This window comes from Hippocampus guttulatus, chromosome 7 (assembly GCF_054856545.1).
Source record: "Hippocampus guttulatus isolate MCC_2025c chromosome 7, RoL_Hgut_1.0, whole genome shotgun sequence".
Lineage (NCBI taxonomy): Eukaryota > Metazoa > Chordata > Actinopteri > Syngnathiformes > Syngnathidae > Hippocampus > Hippocampus guttulatus.
This window is the reverse complement of record NC_141267.1, coordinates 8,185,676-8,211,772: the sequence shown is the minus strand read 5'-3', so window position 1 is coordinate 8,211,772 and position 26,097 is coordinate 8,185,676. Positions and strand designations below refer to the sequence as shown.

The following is a 26,097-nucleotide window of genomic DNA, read 5'->3' as shown; positions in this document are numbered from 1 at the left end:
CTCACCGAACTCTTCCCACGCTCGGGTTTTTGCCTCGGCGACCACCGAAGCTGCGTTCCGCTTGGCCAGTCGATACCCGTCAGCTGCCTCTGGGGTCCCACAGGCCATAAAGGCTCGATAGGACTCCTTCTTCAGCTTGACGGCATCCCTTACTGCTGGTGTCCACCAGCAAGTATGAGGGTTGCCGCCACAACAGGCACCAACCACCTTACGGCCACAACTCAGATTGGCCGCCTCAACAATAGAGGCACGGAACATGGTCCACTCGGACTCAATGTCCCCCGTCTCCCCCGGAACATGGGAAAAGCTCTGTCGGAGGTGGGAGTTGAAACTCCTTCTGACAGGGGATTCCGCCAGACGCTCCCAACAAACCCTCACAATACGTTTGGGTCTGCCAGGACGGACCGGCATCTTCCCCCACCATCGGAGCCTACTCACCACCAGGTGGTGATCAGTTGACAGCTCCGCCCCTCTCTTCACCCGAGTGTCCAAAACATGCGGCCGCAAATCCGATGATACAACCACAAGGTCGATCATCGAACTACGGCCCAGGGTGTCCTGGTGCCAAGTGCACATATGGACACCCTTATGTTTGAACAAGGTGTTCGTGATGGACAGTCCGTGACGAGCACAGAAGTCCAATAACAAAACACCACTCGAGTTCTGATCGGGGGGGCCGTTCCTCCCAATCACGCCCCTCCAGGTCTCACTGTCATTGCCCACGTGAGCATTGAAGTCCCCCAGCAGAACAAGGGAGTCCCCAGCAGGAGTACTCTCCAGCACACCCTCCAAGGACTCCAAAAAGGGTGGGTATGCTGAGCTGCCGTTTGGTGCATATGCACAAACAACAGTCAGGACCCGTCCCCCCACCCGAAGGCGGAGGGAAGCAACCCTCTCGTCTACCGGTGTGAACCCCAATGTACAGGCACTGAGCCGGGGGGCAATAAGTATGCCCACACCTGCTCTGCGCCTCTCACCATGATCAACTCCAGAGTGGAAGAGAGTCCAACCCCTCTCGAGAGAACTAGTACCAGAACCCAGGCTGTGTGTGGAGGCAAGTCCGACTATATCCAGTTGGAACTTCTCTACCTCACACACCAGCTCGGGCTCCTTCCCTGCCAGAGAGGTGACATTCCATGTCCCAAGAGCTAGCTTCTGCAGCCGAGGATCGGACCGCCAGGGTCCCCGCCTTTGGCTGCCGCCCAGCTCGCATTGCACCCGACCCCTTTGACCCCTCCCACGGGTGGTGAGACCATGAGAAGGGGGACCCACGTTGCCTCTTCGGGCTGAGCCCGGCCGGGCCCCATGGGTGTAGGCCCGGCCACCAGGCGCTCGCCAACGAGCCCCACCTCCAGGCCTGGCTCCAGAGGGGGGCCCCGGTGACCCGCGTCCGGGCAAGGGAAACTGAGTGCCATCGATTTTATCTATCATAAGGGGCTTTGTGAGCCGTGCTTTGTCTGGTCCCTCACCTAGGACCTGTTTGCCATGGGTGACCCTGCCAGGGGCATAAAGCCCCAGACAACTTAGCTCCTAGGATCATTGGGACACACAAACCCCTCCACCACGGTAAGGTGACGGCTCACGGAGGGGAAGTGTGTATATATATATATATATATACCGGTACCGGTGTGTCACATTGTTATTCATACAATCGATGACTAAATGCCAATATTCTACATATGTTTAATGAACATCCAAAATGGCAATTCCATTTAAAAATACAGAATTCTATGTCAAATGGCAGTTGTCTTAAAATAAGCATATACACTACTCACAAGATATTTGGCTTTCACGTGGAATTTGTGGAAAATGTATCAAGTTCAGGTGACAGTGATATTATATAATGAACATAGGGCATTTAAGTAGAAAAATGCACTGGTGATTTCCTCATCTCAAACAATTCATTGAAACAAAAGTTAACAATGGGGGGTACACCACAACAAAAAATGTCAAATTGTCAATAACTCATCATGTGCACTTGAGCATCAATAACAGCCTGACGACATTGTCCCATGCTGTTCACAGGTCAAACTATTGTCTGCTGAGGCATGGCATCCTACTATTAAAGGGCAGCCCTCAGGTCATTGCGGTTCTGGGGTGCAGCATTTCAAGCCTCTACATGGCAACTCAGCTGATCCCACAGCTTTTCAATAGGATTCAGGTCTGGAGAAAGTGCAGACCATTCCATTTGAGGTCCACCAGCTGTTCTCTATTGATGCGACCTTGATGAGCTGGAGCATTGTCATCCATGAAGATTAAATTAGGCCTGTGTTGTTCATGTAGGTGCACAGTCACTGGATTAGTAATGTTATTCAGGTAGTACGGGCTTGTCAAAAAAAAAAAACACAAACTGGAAGGCCAAAAAAAACCATTAGAGGCAAAATATGATTCATTATGTAAATTGGTGAACTGTAAACCATTGCACCTACAGTGTAGATTATATCATCTCAGCTATTTATGGCCTTGTTTCATACCTGCTAATCTTAAACGAAGCAATATAAACCCATCTCTGTGTTTTTGCATTTCTCCAACATACGTTCTAAAAATAGAAACGATTGTACTTAGTTGTGTTCAAGGTGGCAATGCGGTTATTGCAAATGTGCTAGTGTGGCAAATGCCTGTGGATCTTATGACACTGATCAGTTGTACTAGTTCAAAGAAATACTGGCTGCTCTTGTCCCGTTAAAAGTCGATACGTTGAGGCAGGCATGGTCTTCAAGTGAATCTGTGGATAAAAAAAAAAACAGACAATATACTTAACTCTGCAACCCAAAGAGTGCATCTAATTGTGAGTGCTTGAACCTAAGGATGCACCGAAAATTTTGGCTGCCTAAAACTAACCAGGATGTAGTGATGATGCAAGAATGCGCGGTCGGCCCGTTGAACTGAGCGAAGGTGGTGCTTTGACACGGGTAAATCAAAGCCAAAATTCCCCCGGGCTGGTGACCACCGAGTTCTACCGATGTTATTAAAATAAATGTGACTTCAAATGTGAATGGAATGTGACCGTGAAGTGACGACACATGGCCACAAAGCACGACGTCATGTGACGCAATTATGCAAGTAAATACGGTTCTGCGTGTAGGGGCTCATCTTATTTCTCTATTTGTAAGTGCCTAGGTTCTCATTCCTCACGCCTCCGTTTACATTTGAGCTCCGACCACCAGAAATCCCACTGAGGAGACGAGTAGATTGACAGGAGCGTGGTGGGAGGAGGGAAAAACGTTTGAAGAAATGAGATGATGATGATCGTATCTCATTGACGTAATTTCCCGCAGACTGGTGCTAAAGATGAGTTCATGTCACTGACTCGTGTCATGAACCAACCATCTCCATGGCTCAATTCCTACTGAATTAAAGTAAAGAAAATGATCAACACTGTTACCTCACATGGGGCCCATACTTGGGAGTGACTCCTAAATATTTATCACATTTTTATTTTCTAAATGTGGCCAAATACATTTAAGAAAATATCAGCCTTATTTTAGACGTAGTAACCATGAGCCTCTGTAACTACCATTAAGTTAATTCGGTATCAAATACTCCTCCAAATTGAACACACTCAGCTAAATATGTATATTCAAACTAAAATAATCAAAGAATTACAGAAACTGAGATTTAACTATTTAAGTTAAAGTGCAGAAAATGATCAGGTGAAGGATTGTGATTTTTTGTTTGTTGTTTTTTAGGGTTTTTTTGGGGGGGGGGTTGCAGCATTGGTTTCCTCATTTTCTGTGTCGGCCAAGAATGTTTATTTTGGTGCATCCCAACTCGACCCCTTACCTCTCCAACTGCATTCGTAAGGATCTGAATGATTTTGTCATGCGGTGTGGCAACGACGCTCTGTCCGTTAATCTCAATGATGCGGTGTCCGACTCTGATGCCTCCTCTTTCTGCGATACCACCTCGCATTAGACTACAGATCTGAGGAAAATAAGGATGCATTTTAATTGTTTGAACATGCACTTTTGTAAACTTACGCATTCAAATAAATACTCAAGTTAAGATATTTGTGCATATTTGCCAATATACTATGTTCTAATTTCCTTCATTTGGGCGTCTCCAAACAGTGACAGCAACATTTTTTCAATATCTAGGTTACATTTTTGTCGTTGATCCGCATTTTTATCCCAACCAAGCAGACAGAATACAATAAAACATGAACATGACTTACGATGCCATCCTCCACGCTGAAACCAAGCTGATACTTGGGATCTGGTCTCCTGATAATCGCCATGGTGACAGGAGGGCAGTGGACAATGCTGAGTTTAACATACTTCTGGCTTTTCAAGTCCTGAGATAAACACAACTTTGAATGTCCAAGTGCTCAGTGTAATGGACAAAGTTATAATCAGGACCTGTAAACAATCATGACAAATTAAATATCTTAAAATATTAATGAAAGTGGATTGTTGACCAAGGACGATTGTCATTTCATGGCACATCACCTTTGTTTGGAAAAAGCACTATAACGTACCCTTTTCATTCAATATATAATTTTTGTATAATTTCAAGAACAATAGTACCAGTTTTAATGGCATAACAATACTATTTATTCATGTGCATCTCTTACCTGAATTATATTTTGGCAGGTGGTGATGGGTAGACCCACCATGCTGGTGCCGTTGACAGACATGATGCGATCACCGATACTGAGCTCGCCACAGCGCTCAGCAGGACCTCCGTGAAGGAGATTGGCCACCATCACTGTGGGTACGATAGAGCCCCAGCCTGATTCCACCACTGCCAACCCCAAAATTTCCCCTGGGGCCTTGGTGATAGCAACCTGAGCCAGAGATTGAAAAACTGTTGCAGTGAATGTCATTAGACTGTGCCGTTAATGCAGGGTCAAGTGATTGAATGTGGCATTCATCAACATTTTTCTACAGTGGAACGTTATAAAGTCGTTCACCTCTTTTGTGACTGACTTTTTGGTGGCAGCTATTCCAGAAGAGGAAGCAGACTCAAAAAGGGGAGAAGAATAGGAATTGAAATGTCCCACAGACACAAGCGGAGCGAGAGGGGTGGCACTGGCCTCCCCCTGCAATCGACCACCAATCCTGCTGCCACTCCTGCTGATAATTCAATGACATGTTGCCATCTTGCAGCACTGCAGTTGTCTGTTAGAACCCTCTACAGGTGAGAAGTTCATATAACAGCTTAGTCGAACACTTCTACAGTGCGTCAATTAGGTGAAATATTAAACTTGACATCTATAGCGGTCTATTTTTGGGGGGGATTGTTTTTAGGCTGAAAGTGGAGATTTTATTAATGTATGTGTGACCAAGTGATGCCAGTTTAGAAGCAAGAATGGGCATGTTTTATGTGAAAATTCAGGCTTTCTTGGGATGCAATTGGACTATTTAATTTACAAATGTATTCAAAGAAGGTAATGAGACCACCCCTCGGCCACACCAAAGATAAAAGTCTCACTCCGCCACTGCCCATGCAGTGCACTCCACCATACTTTTGTCCTTATGTCTTAATACTTACGGTAAATACGTTTGAGATAGTAATTTTTTAAAACTAAAAACGATTGTTCACTTCTATTTAGACTTGCGCAACAAAAATGTTACAAACATTTGTGAATCCTTCACATTAGTTTCCGATTTACACCGTCATCATTTATCATTCAAACAAAAGCCCCCCCCCCCCAGATCTTATTAACATATGCTTAACATTTTTCATACTAAAATTAAATGTATAAAAATTGCTTGGGCCGCAAACAATTGAAGGCAAGGGTTTAATTTTGAAAATGATCATTTCAAATAATTATAATCTGGAGAAATTGTTTTGATATTTGAACAAACGCAACCAAAAATTGGAGCCTGCAACATATTTTATTCCATTTTAGGAGTGCCACTGTACTTTCAGGAGCATACTGAAACAAGTCTTTTAAGATAAGGGACTAAGAGAAGGTGAGTCTGAGTGAGGAAAAAAAAGCAGTAGTTTGGTCTAGTTGAGAGAAAAACTCATACTGTACTTACCTCTCTGATGTTCTGGGAGTCAGAGAAGTGGGCCAGGTCTGCATTATAGAGCTCCTGACTTTCCAGGTAGTCGCTGTACTGGCCAGGCTGCAGATCGCTGGCCTTGATGCCACTGGCTTGAAGGAATTGCTGGTAGGCCACTCCAAATGCCTGGCCGATAGCCTGAGCTATGATCTGGGCCTGGATGGAGACGCAAAGGCCTTGTTCAGACTGCCATTCTCAAATCACATTTTTATTATCGCCACATTTCATTCAGTACCGTTTCTACCTAATAAAAACCACATGAAATTTTAATTTGACCGGGACAGATTCTAAGCCACGTGAGGTTTGAAATCGGGTACAAATCTGGACTTGGATAACATTGACATTGAACAAAAGAAAGCAATGCCAGTTTTAGCTCAGATTATTGCTGCAGTCGCATCTTCACTTACAAGTGCCGCAATGTACGAGTTTTTCCGAGTTCCAAGCCAAACAAACAAATGTTACTTATAAGTGAGGTTCAGGCACTCCACCATGAGATACAGAAGAAAACCTCACAACATCCAATCATCCAGTCTTGTAATGAAGTACAAGGTCTTTTACTGACCAAGGCAATCAACGGACTTGAACCCAACAGAGCACAGGTGTCAAACTCAAGGCCTGATTGCCAGATCTGGCCCGCCACATCTTTTATGTGGCCCGCGAAAGCAAATCAAAGATGTCAATTTTCATGATGCTTGCTAAAATCTCGACCAAAATTTAAAATTCTCATTTCTAATAAATAAGAGTGATACTGTAAGCTTTTTCTTGTTAACAAACCCCTCATTTCAGTAAGTTAAACATTAAGTGAATAAACCGTTATTATTGACTTCTTTATATAGTTTCAGTCATAACAGTCCGCCAAGGGAAACTGCAACTAAAATCTGGCCCGCGGAAAAAATGAGTTTGATACCCCTGCAATAGAGCATGCATGCAACAGGAGACTGAAAGGAGAATCCCCCAGAAACAAATAAGAACTGAAAGAGGGTGGAATAAGCAACAAAACAGCCTATTTCAAGTCACCCATCTCCATGTGCCACAGATGCCAACGCTAACGCGTTCCAATACCTTTGGAGGAGAGCGTACCGTATATTACCGACTTGGCAGCACCATGGCAGGAGGCCGGCAGAGTCTTGCTGAGGCTTAGAACCCGCAAAAATAATGTAACTTTTTTTTTCTGTGATGCTGCAATGCCATTCACCAGCAATTTCAATTTGGAATTGCAGAAAAACCACCAGCCCATTGCATGACACTTCAGTCGGGTTCTTCTGCATCAGTCGTTGTCCGGTGGGCCTAAGATTGTCTAATTTATGTGTTAACAGGATAACCTAACCTCGTAACAAGCAATGTAACCAACATACAAACTGCTTTCAAAGCATCCTTGCTTGTGGTGGAGATAAAAACAACAACAGGAATACAGTACAAGGTCTAAATGTTTCCATGTAAAGAACAAACTCACATCCACAGAGGAGAAGACGTGGCAGATCATTAAGCACTTCTGAGGCTGGGAGGAAGATGAGGATGAAGATGAGGCAGTTTCCTGCCCTTTTCGCTTCCTGCGTGCCATCAGGACCACGATATCGTCAATATCTGCGATGTAAGAAATCATCTGCAAAGAGTGATCCATCATGGCCTCCTGGGTGGACACAGGACGCACAAAAGGAACATTTTCTTGAAAATCGAACAATTAAACTCATTCAGTACCAGCCAATTCTAGACCAAGTCTGAAAAGACGTTTAAAAACGTCTTTGGGAGTGAATGAGTTAAGTCTGGTTTCCCTTCAAACTGGCTGAACATCTGTAATCGATTACAATAAGTAAGATGCGCCCTCCTTAAGTGTAAGACCTGGGGATCGGTAAGGTAAAGTATAAAACCAGCATTCATGAGGCGCCGTTTTGGTAACTCAAGAAATAAGCGTTGAAAAGTAGTGATTTTGGAGCGGTGACAATTTTGCCAGATCGTGACGACATGAATAATAGATTGTCAATCGATCTGTTGAGCTACAGAATACTGAAGTATTTAAAAACTTACAAGACTTGCAGTCTTGTGAGGGTAACTGTTTGGTTAGCGTGTTTGCTAAAAAAAAAAAAAAAAAACATTTGGGAAATCCCACCTGTGTGTCAGCTGAGAGAACTTTGATCCTCTGAGTGGAGATGAACAGATCCACCTCGGACATTGGTTGGGATTCCCCTTCTGGGGCCTGAAAGAAATTAGAAAGAATGAATAGCTAGACCAGTGATTCCCAACCTTTACTTGAGCCAAGGCACATATTTTAAGTTTGAAAAATCGCACGGCACACCACCAAACAAAATTGTCACAAAAAGGATAAATATGACAATTTCATAATTTTTGCCATCGTATAGAATATCATTTACTTGTTCTTTCCATCACCATAAGTTGCTGGCATAGATAGATGGATAAAGATACATTATTTAAATTTAACAAATCATTTTCTCACCAATTAATTGAAATTTGACAATTTCCCGCAGCACACGATTCAAGCTCTCACGGCACAATAATGTGCCCCGGCACGCTGGTTGGAAGTCACTGCCTTAAGTTGAAATGAACAGCTGATGTCATCTACCAAAGTGTTAAGATTTACAGTACAGCATGAACCCACAAAGGAGTTTACCTTAATACGGTCCACCGCCTCCTGAGCCTGTGCCATACGGGCATTGGTAGATGGGTTCTTCTCCGACTTGAGTTGTGTTGAGCCCAGGTACTTTGCACCAAATATAACTCCATCCAAGAGGTCTTCAGGGTCACATGGACCAGGCACTGGAAGGTAAAGGCACTAAAATGGTGTGATTGCGTTTGTCACAAAGGGAGCCATTCAAGACTGCTGATTTGGTGCAGAATTGCTGCGAATATAGAGTACAGCAGCATCAAAAATATAGAGCTAAGTATATACCGTCTGGATAGAAATTGAGAAAAAAAAATCCTCTTTTTCAGTCGACAATGATGAGTTGAAAATCACGTGATCTGTCCCGATTTCCGATCAAATGATGGGGGCAACTATAATTCTAGGACATCGCTTCAATTACAACATTACAAGGGAACTATAATTATGATATGATGTGTGAAAAATAATTCTTCAATTACTGTGCTCCCATAATTTGTATTTTTATTACAAAAATAGCACTTCTGACAGATTTTCCAAGCAACTACAAGAACACAATACAGTACACAGATTTTAGAATGATCTGTTCCCTAATTTGGCACTTGAAGGAAAGGCACAAAATACGCATTGTACGGCCGCTCCATTGTCAAAATCATCAATTAAGACTTACCATCTTTGTATGAAGGCTGATCATCAGCATCCTGTAATAGCAACAGAATCAGACTGCAATCAGCACTTGAGATAATTAATAATTAGGAAGCGATTTCTGATTAGGTAACTTATCTATTTGCTCAGTCAAAGCCAATTCTGATCATTATTAGAAACAATTCAGTACTAGAGTCTAAGTTATATTACAAATGATTTTAAATATTTTACCTATCAACACATAATTATCCATCCATCCATTAATTTCCTGATCCGCTTCATCCTCACAAGGATCGCGGGGGGTGCTGGAGCCTATCCCAGCCGTCTTCGGGCAGTAGGTGGGGGACACCCTGAACCGGTTGCCAGGCAATCGCAGGGCACACAGAGACGAACAACCATCCGCGCTCACATTCACACCTGAGGACAATTTAGAGTGTTCAATCAGCCTGCCATGAATGTTTTTGGAATATGTGGGGGAAACCGGAGTACCTGGAGAAAACCCACAGAGGCCCAGGGAGAACATGCAAGCTCCACACAGGAAGACGAACCCACGACCTCTGCACTGTGAGGTCGACGCACTAACCACTGGACCACCGGGCCACCACACATAACTACTGTATATTATTAGATTTACTTTTTTATCTTTATGATAAATGTTTGTGAAATATGTTTGAAAAAATCCGCGATGCACTGAAGCCGCGATAAACGAACCGCGAAATAGCGAGGGATCACTGTACCCTAACATTGGATGAAAAATGTGGTCTTTGCATAAATAAAGCAAGCAAACAGACCGGTTTTCTGTCATTACTTCATCTGCTAAATGAACTTCTCGTGACAGTTATAATTAAACCAACCTGCTCGTGCTCTGCAGAAACCTCCCCCTCTTGTCCCTCTTCCCTCAATTTCACCCATACCGGCTCAAGAAAGTCAGTGTCAGGCTGCAAGTTGACCAAGCCTTCTTCCCTGTATGGCTGCTGTTGATTATTCCCATGCGGCCCCCAGAAACTCTCGGCATCTTCCTGGTTGTAGGAAACGGACACTACAGCATCCATTTCTCCTTTGAGGGGATAGCAGCTGTGATGTGGCTTAGCGCTGATGTCTGTGCACTGCAGCAGTCCCAACACATCTCTCTGGTTGCTTTCAGAAAACAACAACCCAGTGGTTTCAGTGCTGTCCTCTGGTAAGGCTGATAACAAAGAACATTCGTCAAGATCACAGGGCCCCGAGTGTGGATACTCAGTGAGGCAAGGCGATGTTCTGGGACAAGTATGAGCTTCTTCCCCCATCATCTGAAGTTGGCAGAGCAATGTTTGGATACGGGTGTGGTCTTCATCGCCTTGTATTTGGTTAGCTTCTTCATCCTGCGCATTTGCATCATGTGCTGTCTGTTGAATGCTATCCACATCTTCCACTTCAACTTTCTTCTCCTTTTTCAACTCTGTGCTGTTTGCCACAAGCTCCTGCTGCTTCACATCAGGTGAAGCCAGGGTGCCATTCACATGGACTTCATCTGAGCTGGCCTTTTCCAGATAGCCAGAAGGAGAGAGGAAGCTGCCGTCGTCCAGGTCTTCTGTTGAGCCAGCCTCAGTGGAGGAGTCAGACTTCCACTCTAAAGGAGGAGGCTCTATGATGTTGTACAAGTCCAACTCCCCCACATGTGAATCGAGCTCAACAACACCAGGGCCTTTATCAATAGATGTCAAGCTGTGGTTGTGTGAGGGTGCAGGAGATGACACGCCAAGAGAGCTGTGGTTGGGGTCCATTTTTCAACTCGGCCTGTGGGAAGTAAAAAAATGCCCGTTTGTCATTCATGAACTTGGACATGAGATGAGTGCCTCATTGCACTGGAATACAGCTCGGCAAGAAAGATTATGCTCTGAATGTTCGAAAGCAACGTCTGGAGCAACTTGTAAAACACATGGCCCTTGGCCATTGAGATAAGCGCAGCACAAAGTGCATTGCAACATGTTTGAAAAGGATTCGCAAGGTAATCTACAGACCTTGTGTCTATAAATTAAACTAAAACCACAACCCGAGATTGCCAATCCACGTGTGCCTTGAATGTGTAATACCATTGCCATTGTACAGTACGCTGCTACGGTGACATTTTCACACCGTTTAATTTCGGAATTCCATTCTTGAAGTTCAATGTCGTTGAAAGAATGAAGCAAACTCCTGAATAAATTGATGACTGGCGTGAACAGATGGAAAATTGTAATTACAAGAATTAAACATGGAGCTAACTAATTTGAGGAGTGACGGAGCCGAAAGCTAGCGGATGACTTCAACAACTGGGGCCACGAAGATAAACTCAACCAAATATTTTAACGCAATGCACAAATGAGAGGAAAAAAATAACATCTGACCTGATTTTTCGTGTCTCGCTGACTTTCTTTGTGCTCAGGTGGAGTTGTCTGTTGGTGCCACGACATATAAATTAATATGCGCTGGGGTCTTTCCCTGAGGGTTTTAATCGTCATATTAACAACAAGGAACCCATTAAATGTGGTATCTTCACAAAATTCTAAGGACTAGGCTAAGCAACAAACACAAGCTTTGTCTATTAATGTTCCGATCCTGAAGAAAACATACTTCGGCTTCATTATTTACTCGCTGACGGTGTTGTCTTGTAATGAGGGTGCATTCGGGTTTTATAGTTTTTGTAAGAACCCAATGATCCAACCAGCAGCTTCACAAGGTAAGTGATTGTTTTTTACATATTTATATTTAATTTAAGATAGTAGGACATATTCATTAGTAAAAAATCGAAATCACGTAATACGAGCGTTAAGAATGTTGACGTTTTGTATCGTAAACGAGACGTGAGTTAATGGAATATAAAAAAAATCCGTGTTGATGAATGCACCACCAGCTCCATAGTTTGACGTCACTAGCATGGCTCAGTCCACCTCAATAGAAAAAGATCCCATCGACCTAAAACTTCGAATGTATTTTTCAAATCGAAATCGGTCCGACAGACAAGAATACAGTGAAACCATGATTCGTTGTCGTGGTACACCTAGGCTAAAACTCAAATATTAGATGCATAAGTGGGTAAAAAATGACCCGGTGAGTTGAAAATTTGTTATCATTTCATATTCCAGGTATTCCTCAAAAAACACGGTTTTTAATATAATGTCATTCACAATTTTAACTTACCTTTTACACATTTTAAGAAATTTCCGTTTTTGTATTACTACCCCAAGCTTCCATAAGTGGGTCAAAAATGACCCGCGTGCATTTTCTATGGAATCCAATAGGAACCACTGATTCTAATCAAATTTGGCTGTCAGGAATAAATTAACTGTGGACCACGCAGACGATATCAGAAGTGTCACCCCTCAGGAAGATTATTTTACACAGTAAGATCTGATACGTGTAAGTATTATCTTCATATAATATTGTTTGTGTGTCTTTCATGACTATTATTTATCTACAAATTGGCCTGCTTTATAACTAGCTAACAAAGATAGCCAAAATTACTATATGCATTGTGTGTTCATGAATGTCATTCATGATTGTTTTGTGAAAGAGTATTTTATTATTTATCAACAAATTAGCCTATTTCACAGCCAGTGTATATGCAAAATTGTTTTCTTTCCGTGCTGAGAAAGCAGGTGGTGCTCATGTATCATAACTAGCCAACACTCGTTAGCTAACATTACTATATGTAGTGTGTGTGCGTCCGTGGGTGTTGTTGTGCGTGTGTATTTATTTATATAGCTACATATTGATCTATTGAAAACACCAATCTTGTCTTTCCTCATCCAAAGTGTCATGACTGCTAGATACACAGCTGGAATGGTCCGACAGATGCTGGATGATGAAGAGCCAGTAACAGGGTTGGACTCCGAATCTGAAATTTCTGATGAGGACCCATACTATTGTCCAGGTTGCAGTAGCAGTCGTCCATCTGGAAATCCAACTGAGCAGGATCAATCTGACTCAGATGATTCCTCTTATGTGTCGTCTGAAGAAGAAAGTGTCCAAATCATGTCCAACAGAATGAGTCGGAAGGGCTCTTACTGGAACGAGTTTCCTCCCACCCAGGGCAGAACACAGAGCCACAATTTCCTCAGAAGACAGTCAGGGCCTGTACAAGGGCTTAGTACCACTGTCTCGCCCAAAGATGCATGGGAGCTCATTATCACTGATGATATAATCCAAGAGGTGATGAAGTGTACAAACTTGGAAGGACGGAGGGTAGCAACAGCTAGAGGAAAAAAATGGAAAAATGTCACCAAAGAAGAATTCGTGGCTTTCATTGGATTGACCCTGCTTGTAGGAAGTTAGAAGAACTGGGATGTATCTGTCCGTGAGTTGTTCGGAAGTCCTCTACATAATCCCATGTACAAGGCCACTATGGCTGTTGGAAGATTTGAAGACATTCACCGTACTTTGCGCTTTGATGATAAGGGGACCAGAGCCTTCCGCCTGGAAACAGATCATATGGCAGCCTTCCGCTATGTATGGGACCTGTTCCTGGTCAACTGCAGACAGCGATTCATCCCCAGTGATTGTGTCACTGTGGACGAACAGCTTGTGCCATTCAGGGGTAGGTGCAAGTTTCTACAGTACATGCCAAGCAAGCCTGCCAAGTACGGCCTAAAGATCTTCTTTAGGGGACTCTAGGTCAGAACAAGCCAGACATCCCTCCTCTGATGAAGCCTTCCGAGTCCAGGGAGGTTTACAGCACAGAGTTTGGATTCAACGACAGCCTTACCATGGTCAGCTATGTCAAAAAGAAAGGAAAAGCTGTTGTGCTCCTGAGCACGATGCACCACGACAAAGCAGTGGATGAACATAGCAGAAAGAAAAAAACAGAAGTGATCACATTTTACAACGAGACAAAAGGAGGTGTAGACACCATTGACCAGATGGTTGGCAACTACACGTGCAAGCGCCAAACACAGAGGTGGGCCACGGTGCTGTGGTACAACATAATTGACATAGGCACCTTGAATGCCTACACCTTCTTCATGGCTCAGCACCCAGATTTCAAGAGCGGCATCACCAATGCACGACGGCTGTTCCTCAAAGAGCTGTCAAAGGAGCTTGTCACACCACACATGAGGAGTCGACTGGAAAGCTGCCCCCAACTGCAAACCCCGATTATTGAAGCAATGGAAAGGTGCGGGGTGACAAAAGCCACAACCCAGACACAGGAAAGAAATACACAGGGCCGACCAAAGAGAAAAAGGTGTCAGATCTGCCCAAGTAACAAAGATCGCAAAGTCAACAATAGGTGTGGGAAATGCAATGTACCTGTGTGCAATGATCACTGCCAGAAGCAGGTAGTTTGTCTGAATTGCATACAGTGATGAAACAAGAAGCCAAAACAGGGAAAAGAGAGAGGAACTGTCAATCAATGACTGGACTGTTCTACACATACACAGACAGACAGACAGACACACACTATGGATGCTCACATTTTTCTATTGCTGTTCTGGGTAATTTTCTTTTTCAAAAATGTTAAAAAGTGAAAAATAAAGATATTTCAAACATGAAATCGTTCGTGTATGGTCCTAAATATAATACAAGTGATTATTCTTTACCAAAATGACAAAAATTTCATAAAAACGCATTGATTGTATGATGGGTCATTTTTGACCCACTTATGGAAGAGTGTAGGGTCCAGTTACTCATGCATCTAAGTTAACCAAGCACATAAGTAAAGTTCAGAACAAGGCGAACAGTGTTTACATGTCTGACAGAGACTGGCAGTAACAAGAGCTGACAAGACACAGTTTAGCGCGGGGTGCCTCTTGCACACGACTAAAAGACAATACTTGAACAGCAAAATATTTTCACAATTGGCTTCTGTAGCGAATCAGTTCAATTTCCCTCTTTTACCTGGAAAAGAAGACAGATGTTTGTTAAAAATGGTGAAGGCGACGAGAATGACAGGCTTGTTGGATACACTATGATTCAATAAATCAATTTGACAATTTGACCCTCAGGCAGTGGCGGTTCGAGAAAGTTTTGAAAGGGTGGCAGAACGTTCAGATGGGAGGGTTGAGGTTTTTTTCCGCTCCACACACATTTCAATTTGAGATTAAGTTCTATGCATTCCCTGGCAGATTTTATGCATGTCACATAAATAACATAAAATGTTGAACACTAATCCAGTCTTTGTAGCCTATTAAATGACAATACTCAACAATTAAAAATGTTAAAGTTTTTATTAGAACTATTTGAAAGTCTATATTTAGTCACAGTTTAGACCCACCATGCTTACCGTTTGTAGTTATTACAGGAGCCTAAATAATAGTTGTGCTCAAGACCAAGACTTGTCCAAGACCAGAACTCACCAAGACCAAGACTTTGGGGAGTTGAAACACAATCAAATCCAAGACTCCGGTTAGAAAAACAAAATAAAAATGACAAACCATGACAAGTTGGAACCATTAAAGAACATTCTCTCTGAAATTTAATGATCTTTTAAATAGATTTGACAGCCCAAAACACAGTGTCGGCAACTCATTCAAGGGTAACAGGCAAAAATATAAAATGTCCCCCAGCACTAAACACTTGCAAGCTGACAAAGTCCCAACAGGTTGTGCAAAGCAGGGCTGCAACTAATGCAGAAGGTCCCTTAATTGTGTTATATTTATAAACATATACTATATGTTTTACCATTACAGTATTAACACCAACGTATGTCAGGCCAAGAAAAGACTGCCATATATATATATGTGTGTGTGTATTTTTGTGTGTGTGTGTAAACTTAGTTACTTTTAAAACCAAGTAGCCAGGGAAGTACAGTAGCTGAGTTACTTTTAAACTTAAGTAATCAGTAAAGTAACTAAGTTACTTTTTCATGATAAGTGTGGCAACACTGCTCGAGAACAGAGCAAGGATGCCCCCGGGACGCCTCCCCGGTGAGGCGTCACGGGCCCCACTCAGAGGAGGCAACGCGGACAGCCCAGGAAATGTTGTAGAGACTATGATGGATGGAAGAATGGGTCAGTGCTGACCAAAAGCATCCATTACTCAGCACTGCATGTTTGATCAAAGTCTCCTTCTTTCATCTTGATCAAACCAACAAGAGAGGACATAGTGCCCATCAGTCCCACGAGCCAAGGAGGGAATCGTCCTGCCCAGAGGAAGCCATGAGGCATCCAGTGGATTGCGTTACCGAGGTCTGCCATACATCCAAGGATCGAAAGCAGCTCCGCCTGCATCTGCCTATGGATTTGACAGTGGCTGCAAGAGGTGGAAAAGATGAGTTTAGACCAAAAATATATATATCTCACATGCTGTCCTTCTTTACTCTGATCGGGGGACCTAATGAAAAGAAAGACATAGATAAACCACCTGCTTCCGTCTTTGTGACATTTCCTAAGCTCCCTCTTGAGCAGCATCAGGACTCGGAGTGACCTGGAGAACACACAGGTAGCATTACAAATGAACTCTGAATGACTCTGAACAAGAGGCACCATACCTAAGGTGCCGGAAAACTGTTTGACTACTGACATGAGTTGAAATGATGACAAAAAACTTGTGTTTGGGGATGTGCCACCAGGTGTAATCTAAATGTTCCGATTTGTTGTCAATATCCTCAAGAAAGCGAAAGTAATCCAACAGAATCTGTGGGTTGGGAGGATGAATAGAGTGAATATTGTAAAAAACATTATTGGACAGACAAGATCGCAAGACTGAGAGGCACTGCTAACGGGATAAACTGGACGCCAAATCTCCATTTTGTGACAAGTATGAATAAAATGTTTGTTAGTGTTGACTGAGTTAATTAAACAAAACAGACTAGCCTGCCTTTTTTGCATGCCTTGGCATTCACTTGGAGATTACCAGATTACTTAAGACTTTTACCACCCAGAAGTATGCGTGAAGTCACGCTTAAAGCCCCATAGGACTGATGACCTGAGAAAAGCAGAGAGACGACTTCACCTAAGTGTCCCGAGCAGCAACGAGGTTGCCCACAGCACCGTACTGACGACCCACCATCTGTCAGACTTCACTCCAAGGAGGTGAGAATCAGCGGCCCAGGCCACGTGTTCGCACGGGTAGTAGAGCTGGTCGGCTACATTTGTAAGCACCGATATCCAGCGTGTGATTCCATCTTTCTCCTTCAGACAACATCGAGCATGTGTTGGTGGTGACATCACAGCAAACATACATCCGTCCATTTTTCTCATGAGGGTTGTGTGTGAGATGGATGCTATCACAGTTACATTTTGGTGAGAGGCATACGGCAAAACATTTGAGCATTGATTTAGAGTGCATTTGCTTGTTTTTGTTTATATGCTATTAGAAGAATGAGGGTGCATGAGCAGAATGACTCTTAATAGGAACATTTTTTTCCATGACTGCCTTACATTTCCTTACGGTACCTAATGTCTGCACAACAGACGTTTAGGGGTAGGTGGATGGACAGAAAGAAATTGAATCAAAGCAGGGAGGAAAACGAGACCGATTTCAGGTGTTGCCTGTTAGTATGTGTTAAGTAATAAGTATGGTGCACTTGGAACATGTGTCACCATTAGAAATAGAAAAGGAGACCTTGGCTCCAAATCCATAACTGTAGGAGTAAGCCAGCATGGACATATCATCGAACAGCCTCAGCACCGTCCTGCAGTGGCTTAACTGAGCAGAAAACAGCAGCAGACTTTTCCCGAGGTTGTGGGACGAAGCATCTGCCTCTGCCTTGCGTGAAATAATTCCTCCTACCAACTGGGAGCCATAGCAAAGTGTCCTGATCTGTAAGCAGAGAAGACATTGTGTCAGAAACAGAAAATGTCAGTGACAGCGTGTATTTTATATTGTTCACGGGATAATTTATTTACTCAATTTTGTTAGTGTTTTCACAACCATTAGGCGCACTTAAAAGGATTAAACTTTCTCTCAAATGAACATCCATCCATCATTTTTAAATACACAAGTTTATTTCTAAAAATATAAGTCCTTAAAGTCCCTTACTTGTAATTACAATAAACAGTATAATATTATTGTCATTATTGCCATATCCTACGGATCATCACACAGCTCATATACTAACTAGCTAATTTGAGTTACAGTACAACTTAGGTCTGTTTTTTTAATATAATAAAGATTCAAGGAATTTATCAGCGAAGATTAACTGCAATAGATGCAACGTGTCATTCGAACATTTTTGAGTTTCATCTCAAATACCAACAGCTGCAGTACTTGTTGTTAATTCCAGTGTATGTTGGACTACTCACAACTTTATCTCTTCCCCTGTAGGACTCGAGCACCCGAACAAGGCAGTCGACAGAATGTTGCATGTCTGACACAACTGTTAAAAAAATAAACGAATAAATTCCACTGGACTGTCATTCTTTTGTGTAAAACATCCTTAACTTTACCTCCGTGTTTTTCTAATCGCCTGCTGGACTTCGATCACTAAACACTTCAGACTCAAATAGTCGACAACCGAGCTACTCGAGCCTCTACTTTCATGCTTAACTAGACACGCTGGGCACTACTGCCCTCTAACGTACAAGTAGTTTATTGTCTATCCTGACCATCATTAATATAACAGCTGTTTTTGTATTATTTCAATTAAAGACAATATTTAGGGAACTAGTTGGATCATCTTTTGTGAACAGTGTTTTAATGCAGACATATCAGAAAAAAAGTTTATTTAAATAGCAGGGTTTATTAAAAATGATCTCAGAGTTCAAGGCAAGCAAAATCTGCAATAGTGTCCATATTATGTACAACAACCTTGGGTAATTAAATCTACAGTTTCCTTCATTTGATAGGCTATATGAAAGATTGATACCCCCCCCCCCCTCCAGTTTATAAACAATACAACTCTGTAGCAAGCAGTTTTGGTTCTCAGGTTCATTTAGTTTTGATATACTGTAGTCTGTTGCCATCCATTTATCTCTATATCGGTATGTATCTCTTTATCTGGGTTTAGTTTGACATGGATTAATAATCAGTGTCCTCATAGTCGTTGTCATGTGGTTCTGAAAGAGAAAAGAAAGGCAATAAAGAAATGCAATTCTGCAGTAAACCGTTGTTGTCATTTAAGGACGCAGATAACTCACCACTGACATAATGGTCATAAAAGTCTTCTTCCCTGGAAACGAAGAAGATAAATATCAATGCAATCAATCACCCAATCTTCATTCAAGTTTCCTTTTATGAGTCTTTTTCATTTCTTCTCCACACGACCCATTGACTACCTCAGCATCAATAACTTGTTTTTTAAAGAACAATAATCATTAATGAAGCTGATAATGTATGTGTTACGAGATCCACATGAATGAAAGTTGCAAAGTAACATTAACTCACAGTCGAACGAGAAGCTTTCTGGATACATAGCCACCTGCAAGAAAGAACACAAGAAGAACCTTCGAGCAGCCTCTTTGTTTTCAGCAAATGTTGACAATGCTCACTGAACTTTATTTTCAAGTAGTCTTCTGTTAGCAAGTGAACAGTTAACATAAAAAGAATACATAAATGTGAACAAGAGGTGTTTGTGTGCGTAAATATGATATAACATGCATGCACATATACAGTGTATGTCATTTTCCATATCTTTTACCTATTTGACCAAAACATTCTGTCAGGTGCATTTCACACAATAACAACGTCAAAAGTGATATATTCACTTACATTCTCCTGATCTGCGGTTGTGGCAAAGAGCTTTCTTGCTGTTGGTGAGCTGGATGATGTCAACGACATCCCCTGGAGACACATGGAGGTCCTTCCTTCCTGGCTTCTTCATGACACCGTTAGGATTGATCATCACGGTCTGCAACGCTCTGAGTGGACCCTCGTACTGACACGTTTAGCACAGATAACTTCAAGTTCTTATCCATTTTTAAATGGTAGAATAACTAAAATAATATTTTTCACAGCCCATTTTAGCATAATCAATTTAACTGACCAATCATAAAACTTTGAGTAATGAAAAACTATAGAAAAGCACATACCTTGAATTTTTTCCTCAGTTCCTTTTCCACAATGGCGTCAACACTGTAAAAGCCACAAAACACTTTATTGCTTCTTTTCTGTCGTTTGATTTATCAAGACAATTACAGCAAATGACAGCCCTAATTCAGATTTTTAAAGCGAGTAAGAGCCTGCTGACATCACCAAATGTTCCTTTTCTGGACAAAAAGTAGGTCGTTTTTGTTTTATTTTTGTTTTGGAGTGGTCAACTTTTCTCATACTTGTATGCCATGAATATGAAAGTATTACTTGTTATCTAAACTGGACAACTGCTAAACATTTGCTGATGGCGATATTATGAACGTGGCACAAACAAAGTCATTCATTCAATGCACATTTTCTAAGGAGAGATCAGATTGAGTTTGACTTTGGGTGTTCCGCTGAAATGCAAAACAAAAAGGGGAACCTCAAATGAACTCTCTCTATCTCCTGTGTTGGGAACACAAACACCTGAACAGGGATGAAACTGCAGCTCCACCATTCATTTCCAGTTCTTTTATTGAACAGCCAAATAAATGAATACCGGTACTGTACCTAATGTCAGGTGGTGGTGGTGGTGGTGGCGGTGGAAAATCCTCACTTGATAGATCATCATAGTCATCTGAGAACACAGAGAAAATGATGTTATCTTGAAAAATGTTAACATGCTGTGCACATACTAGTCTTCCAATTCAGAGTTCTGTTTTGTGAAACAGTGCCAGCCCAATGCTTTATGGTCTTTAAGCAGAATTGAATTTGTCCCGTTATCCTCAATTGTTATACATCAAGGGCTAGAAAACTTTCAATCATGTTGGATCTTTGTAATGTTCAAATAAATACTTCATAAAATGGAAATGGCAAATTAATTACAGTGATTAAAAAATATATGTATCCAATTGTGTATTAATTCATGCTTGTACATACAATTTTCATTGCACTTATTTTTACCTTGGTCTTCCAAGTTTGCAATGTCATCATAATCATCATGGTAGATGTCAACTTCCCTGCAGTGAACAACACAAGATGTTGGGTGTAAAATTCAATGCAAGAGCTTGTCGTAAAAGGAGCTTCTTCTACACAACATCCTTTGCATTCCCAAATGAGTGAGTGAGTGAGTAGGAAATTCTGTGGAACGAAACATTAGACAAATTCATCTGACTCAGACTTGACCTAGATGATGCCAAATACTCACACAGAGGTAACCTGATTCTGCAGCCCGCTGTAATTGATCGGTTCTGAAGGAGGATTTGGTGTACTAGTCACTCCAGACAAAGATATTTGTCTTGTTTCTGAGCCTGAGGAACCATTTGAGGTGAAAGTGTCAATTTTGGAACGTGAACAGCACTGAAAACAGATGTAGACATGGAAGTACGAGGGCAATGATGGTAGACCATCCATCCATTTTTTTTTCAAACGTTTTTCCTCATTAAGTCACACACATGGCACATAGACAAACATTTTTGTTCATGAAATAAAATGAAAATGAAAATGCTGCCAAAAAAAACAAACAAATAAAAAAAACTGAAACTACAACTCACATTTATAAAAACTAACTAGTATAATTATATAAATAAATATCCTTTATTTCATTCACTTTACTGCACCATATTTAGAAAATGTTTTTTTAAATTATGTTACTCTGCATATGGAGTAAATAAAGAACTCATAGAAAACTAATTAAAAAAAACCTAAGTTAAACAGCATTTTTGGAAGAAAAAAACCTAACAAACTTGCTGTAAAAAAACAACAACAATTAAACCTAACTGGATTTAGAAACAAAAGTCAAAATGAAATAAAAACTAACTATTAATGGAAAATCCGAAACCACAGGTGTCAAAGTCAAAGCCCGGGGGCCACTTCTGGCCCGCCACATCATTTTATGCGGCACGCGAAGGCAAATCAAACATGGCAACTTCCATGATGCTTGCTAAAATATGGACCAACATTTTAAGTTCTCATATGTAATAAATAAGAGAGATATTGGAAGCATTTTGTTGTTGCCAAACACCTCATTACAGTAACTTAAACAATAGTTGAATAAATTGTTATTCTTGACTTATTCATATGATTTCAGTCAAAATGGCCCTCCAAGGGAAACGGGAACTAAAATGTGGCCCACAACAAAAATGGGTTTGACACCCATCTCCTAAACTATAATAACCCTTGGTTGTACTTAATTATTTTGTCAGGTAATGATTGTTTTGTGAGTCATTTTGAGGCGACAGTAAATGCACAATACATGTGTGCTATCCACAAGATGTAAGCAGACGACATTCTCACAAAGTGTCATTTCTTCACTGTCGTTCCATATACCTTCCAAAAAATGTACCCGCTTCTAGCTGATAGCGTATGTCCTTAAACAAGCAGATATCCACTGACCTTCTCTTGTCCCCGAGGCAGGAAGTGGCCTAGCTCGCTGGGCGATGTTGAAAAATTGCTCTAGGTCAACGTTGTGTGGTCGTTTGGGTTTCAAGGGAAGGGGTCCATCAGGGGGAAGTGGCTTTCTCAATGGAATGACATTGATTGCGCTCCTCAGTCGCGGTGGGGGGAGAGCAGTCAATCTTGGAGCTGGAAGAGGGACTCTGGTACCCGCAGCCCGCCTCAGCATCAAATTTTCCAGCATCTCACCCGTCTGTTTAATCTTATTACCACGTGAAGACTGTACCACTTCTCTGACTCCTGTATGAGAAGGTGAGTGAGAAAATAAAACTGGCTCGGCCTGGGTGGGGGCTACCGTTGCTACATCTGGATCAGCCACATGTGGAAGCACTGCAGGAGACATTCTAGGCCGGAAAATGTCCTTCTCTGGTGTTGGTGGCATGCCTCTGCCAACACCACGCCGCGGAGATTTTGGAGAATTACTTTCCCGGCTGCTCGTGTGCGACGCGCTGGTGCTGCTGCTGAACCTGGCCCTCAAAGCCTTGACGTCAACATTGTCCCCCTGAGAACAACAAGCCAAAACACATTTGTTTCTCGAGCAGGACGGTAGCCGTTGCATGAATGCCCGCCCAGTGCACTGAAGCCAGCAAACACGTTTGAAAAACAAGAACGCAACAGGAGAAAAAGGAATGCGTCGACACTTTACACCCAGTCCAAGGATTGTGTCATTAGAAGAAAAAGAAAGATGTTTTGAAATGGCCCAGCCAGAGCCCAGACCTAAATCGAACCTGTGGGGTGATATTATGACGGTTGTGCACAGAAGATGCTGTGGCTTTAATTTCTACAAAGGAAACGTGAGCAAACACTATATTGTCAAGTCAGGATGTGGCATACTTGTCCATTTAAACTGACAGACTGAATATTATAGCGAAAGGGGTTTAAACAAATTCTTAGTTTGGTGTAGGTACAGTACCCTACACGAACTAATTTGACCCTTTTGCACATGCGCAACAGATCTTTTTGAATGAGATTGTACTAAGTCACAATAAAGTTCAATGTGGTTTAATTTGGCGGCCCGGTAGTCCAGTGGTTAGCACGTCGGCTTCACAGTGCAGAGGTACCGGGTTCGATTCCAGCTCCGGCCTCCCTGTGTGGAGTTTGCATGTTCTCCCCGGGCCTGCGTGGGTTTTCTCCGGGTGCTCCGGTTTCCTCCCACGTTCCGAAAACATGCGTTGCAGGTTGATTGGACGCTCTAAATTGTCCCTAGGTGTGGGTGTGGGCGTGGATGGTTGTTCGTCTCTGTGTGCCCTGCGATTGGCTGGCAACTGATTCGGGGTGTCCCCCGCCTACTGCCCGAAGACGGCTGGGATAGGCTCCAGCACCCCCCGCGACCCTAGTGAGGATCAAGCGGTTCGGAAAATGGATGGATGGATGGATGTGGTTTAATTTCTCTCACATCAACAAACTTGACCGCAATTTAACATGGACGTGTTGCCTTTTCTTCTTCTTTCAGCTTAATGGAGGATGAGTACATGTTAAAGTGTTAGCTGACACCCCAAACTTAGAAGAGGTAAATAAGGTCCCGTGTAAGGAATCTTTTGTCTGAACACCTAAAAGTTGCAACCTTTAGAGAGCCAGAGTGTGAAGGAAGTGTACGCAACCACATACTTCTTCACCTCAGCCGGCATCCTGCACTGGTTGCTCTAGTAACATTTGTGTGTACTGGAAGCGTTGCACCAAAAAGCTGCGAGATTCGCGGCGAGTCATCTTGCATTCAGAGAACAGAGGAAACAGAGACTGACTTTTCTATCAGTCTACTTGGAAATGAAATTCTAAGCTTTAAGTTTGAGTGGATGCACTCACTGTGGACAGTTCATTAGCGACATCTCCACGATAGGATGAAATGAAGCGCTGGCCAAACTTTCATTTGCAATGCTAATCTTTCGTAGGTGGTCCCAATATTTTTCATTGTTGTGGTTTCTCGTAGCACTGAATCTTTTCATCATTTCAAAAGGCAATTCTCAAGCAGTGTTTTGATGATCTTGTTCGATGAAAGTATGATGCAATGCAGCTCTGTTCAGACTGAAGCTCGTTCTGGTCTACCTAATTCCCCTGTGTGCTTATTTCAAGCAAAATTGAATAAAAATGAATGCATATATTTAAATGTTAGACATTTTAAATGAAGAACACCTAGGAATAAATCATTGCAAATAAATTAGACTGACATTCAGATGTGCTATTTCAAATAAAAGCTTTTTAAATAAGGCAAAATCTTAAACTAAGAAAATTCAAATATTTATTAATTTAAAAAATGTGTCAAAGAAACAAATCAATAAATGTTACCGTATAGCCTGGTTGAGGATTTTCAGCCATTCACGCCCCATTCAGCCCCTTGATCAATCAGGCAAAACATCTATGTTGTATTAGAAGATAAAAACATTGCAAAGTGCTCTTACCATCATTTTGTTCAGAGATTCCAGAATTGTCAGAGCAGGTTGGTGGCAAAGTGCTCTGAGTTGGTCTCGCCAGACTGATGCGACCTGTGTCAGTGCACTTGTTGAAAACCAGGAAGTGACAAACACAAACCACATGCAGTTCCATAACATAGCTAAAAATAAAAGTAAAAACACATAAAAAGACACTTCAACAGGTAGCAAACTGTACTATGCATTATTATGTGTATATCTGTCTAACTATCTATCTATCTATGCATAGATAGATAGATAGATATAGTTGAAAGTAAAATTAATTATAATTAAACTCAACTTCATGATGCTTTTAAATCAAGTCAAACGATAAAGGAGAAAAGAGGCAATCGTGTCAAATGGGGTCATCTGTTAACAGAGTGATTCATGGGGGTGTCCTGGCGTACAGATGTCCGACAATATTTTCTTTTGAATGAGGTTTAGTGAAGGAGGGGGTGGTAGTGTCACCTGGGAGCTGACAGTGTTGAACGGGTGTCTGGCAGACCATAGCAGGCGATGTCATGCCTGCCGATCACCACAATGAACGATTCTCCAGGTGGAATGGACAATGGGTGCCCCAAGTTGACTAGTCCGCCTGTATGTGCGCGCGTACACACACACACACACACACACACACACACACACACACACACACACACACACACACACACACACACACACACACACACACACACACACACACACACACACACACACACACACACACACACACACACACACACACACACACACACACAGCAAGTACTAAATCAATACTGTACTATATTTTGCCCCCTTCTTCATTTTATTAATTCCTCTTCAGCCCTTTCCAAGTAAATCGTGGGAATTGCCCAGCTGAGCAACACAGAAACTGGCCTGTGTGTGGTAACCCAAGCAGGTGTACAGTGGATAAACTTCATGGTTTCGGTTTGCAAGTCAACAGAAATGTTTGTCATGCGACTCACTCAGGTTTGTTGATCCACAATCTGCAAGCCTCGGGATGAGACTTTCAGCCAAATGTTTTGCTTGCCACTTCTCCTTGCAGGTGTTTCCATTTGCT

The 26,097-nt window shown here is 42.2% G+C and overlaps 2 protein-coding genes across 4 annotated transcripts; both read right to left on the bottom strand.

The window, feature by feature from the left end:
• Positions 1-1,666: 1,666 nt before the first annotated feature.
• LOC147202143 (amyloid-beta A4 precursor protein-binding family A member 3) lies at positions 1,667-11,949 on the bottom strand. The gene is made up of 11 exons (XM_086116717.1): positions 11,637-11,949; positions 10,125-11,046; positions 9,296-9,326; positions 8,638-8,783; positions 8,119-8,205; positions 7,465-7,641; positions 5,988-6,167; positions 4,574-4,786; positions 4,175-4,294; positions 3,784-3,924; positions 1,667-2,725 (listed from the first exon to the last, which is right to left on the bottom strand). Exons 2-11 carry the CDS (start codon positions 11,031-11,033, stop codon positions 2,654-2,656), a joined length of 2,076 nt encoding a protein of 691 aa, XP_085972843.1. The 5' UTR covers positions 11,034-11,046; positions 11,637-11,949; the 3' UTR covers positions 1,667-2,653.
• Positions 11,950-15,677: 3,728 nt separating this feature from the next.
• On the bottom strand, positions 15,678-25,815 carry pex11g (peroxisomal biogenesis factor 11 gamma). Of its 3 annotated transcripts, XM_086116312.1 has the most exons (12): positions 25,506-25,815; positions 25,029-25,112; positions 24,916-24,963; positions 22,573-23,134; positions 21,386-21,488; positions 21,142-21,197; positions 20,749-20,815; positions 20,196-20,238; positions 19,876-20,041; positions 19,552-19,585; positions 19,305-19,336; positions 18,536-19,223 (listed from the first exon to the last, which is right to left on the bottom strand). In XM_086116312.1, the coding sequence occupies exons 3-12, from the start codon at positions 24,943-24,945 to the stop codon at positions 19,186-19,188; spliced, it is 1,131 nt and encodes a 376-aa protein (XP_085972438.1). In that variant the 5' UTR covers positions 24,946-24,963; positions 25,029-25,112; positions 25,506-25,815; the 3' UTR covers positions 18,536-19,185. The 3 variants fall into 3 exon arrangements, with proteins under 3 accessions (XP_085972441.1, XP_085972438.1, XP_085972439.1); XM_086116313.1 differs by lacking the exon at positions 24,916-24,963 and having other exon boundaries at positions 25,506-25,814; XM_086116315.1 differs by lacking the exons at positions 19,552-19,585; positions 19,876-20,041; positions 20,196-20,238; ... (5 more) ...; positions 25,029-25,112; positions 25,506-25,815 and adding exons at positions 15,678-16,476; positions 16,588-16,650; positions 17,179-17,357; positions 17,791-17,988 and having other exon boundaries at positions 18,471-18,544; positions 18,615-19,223; positions 19,305-19,542.
• Positions 25,816-26,097: the final 282 nt, after the last annotated feature.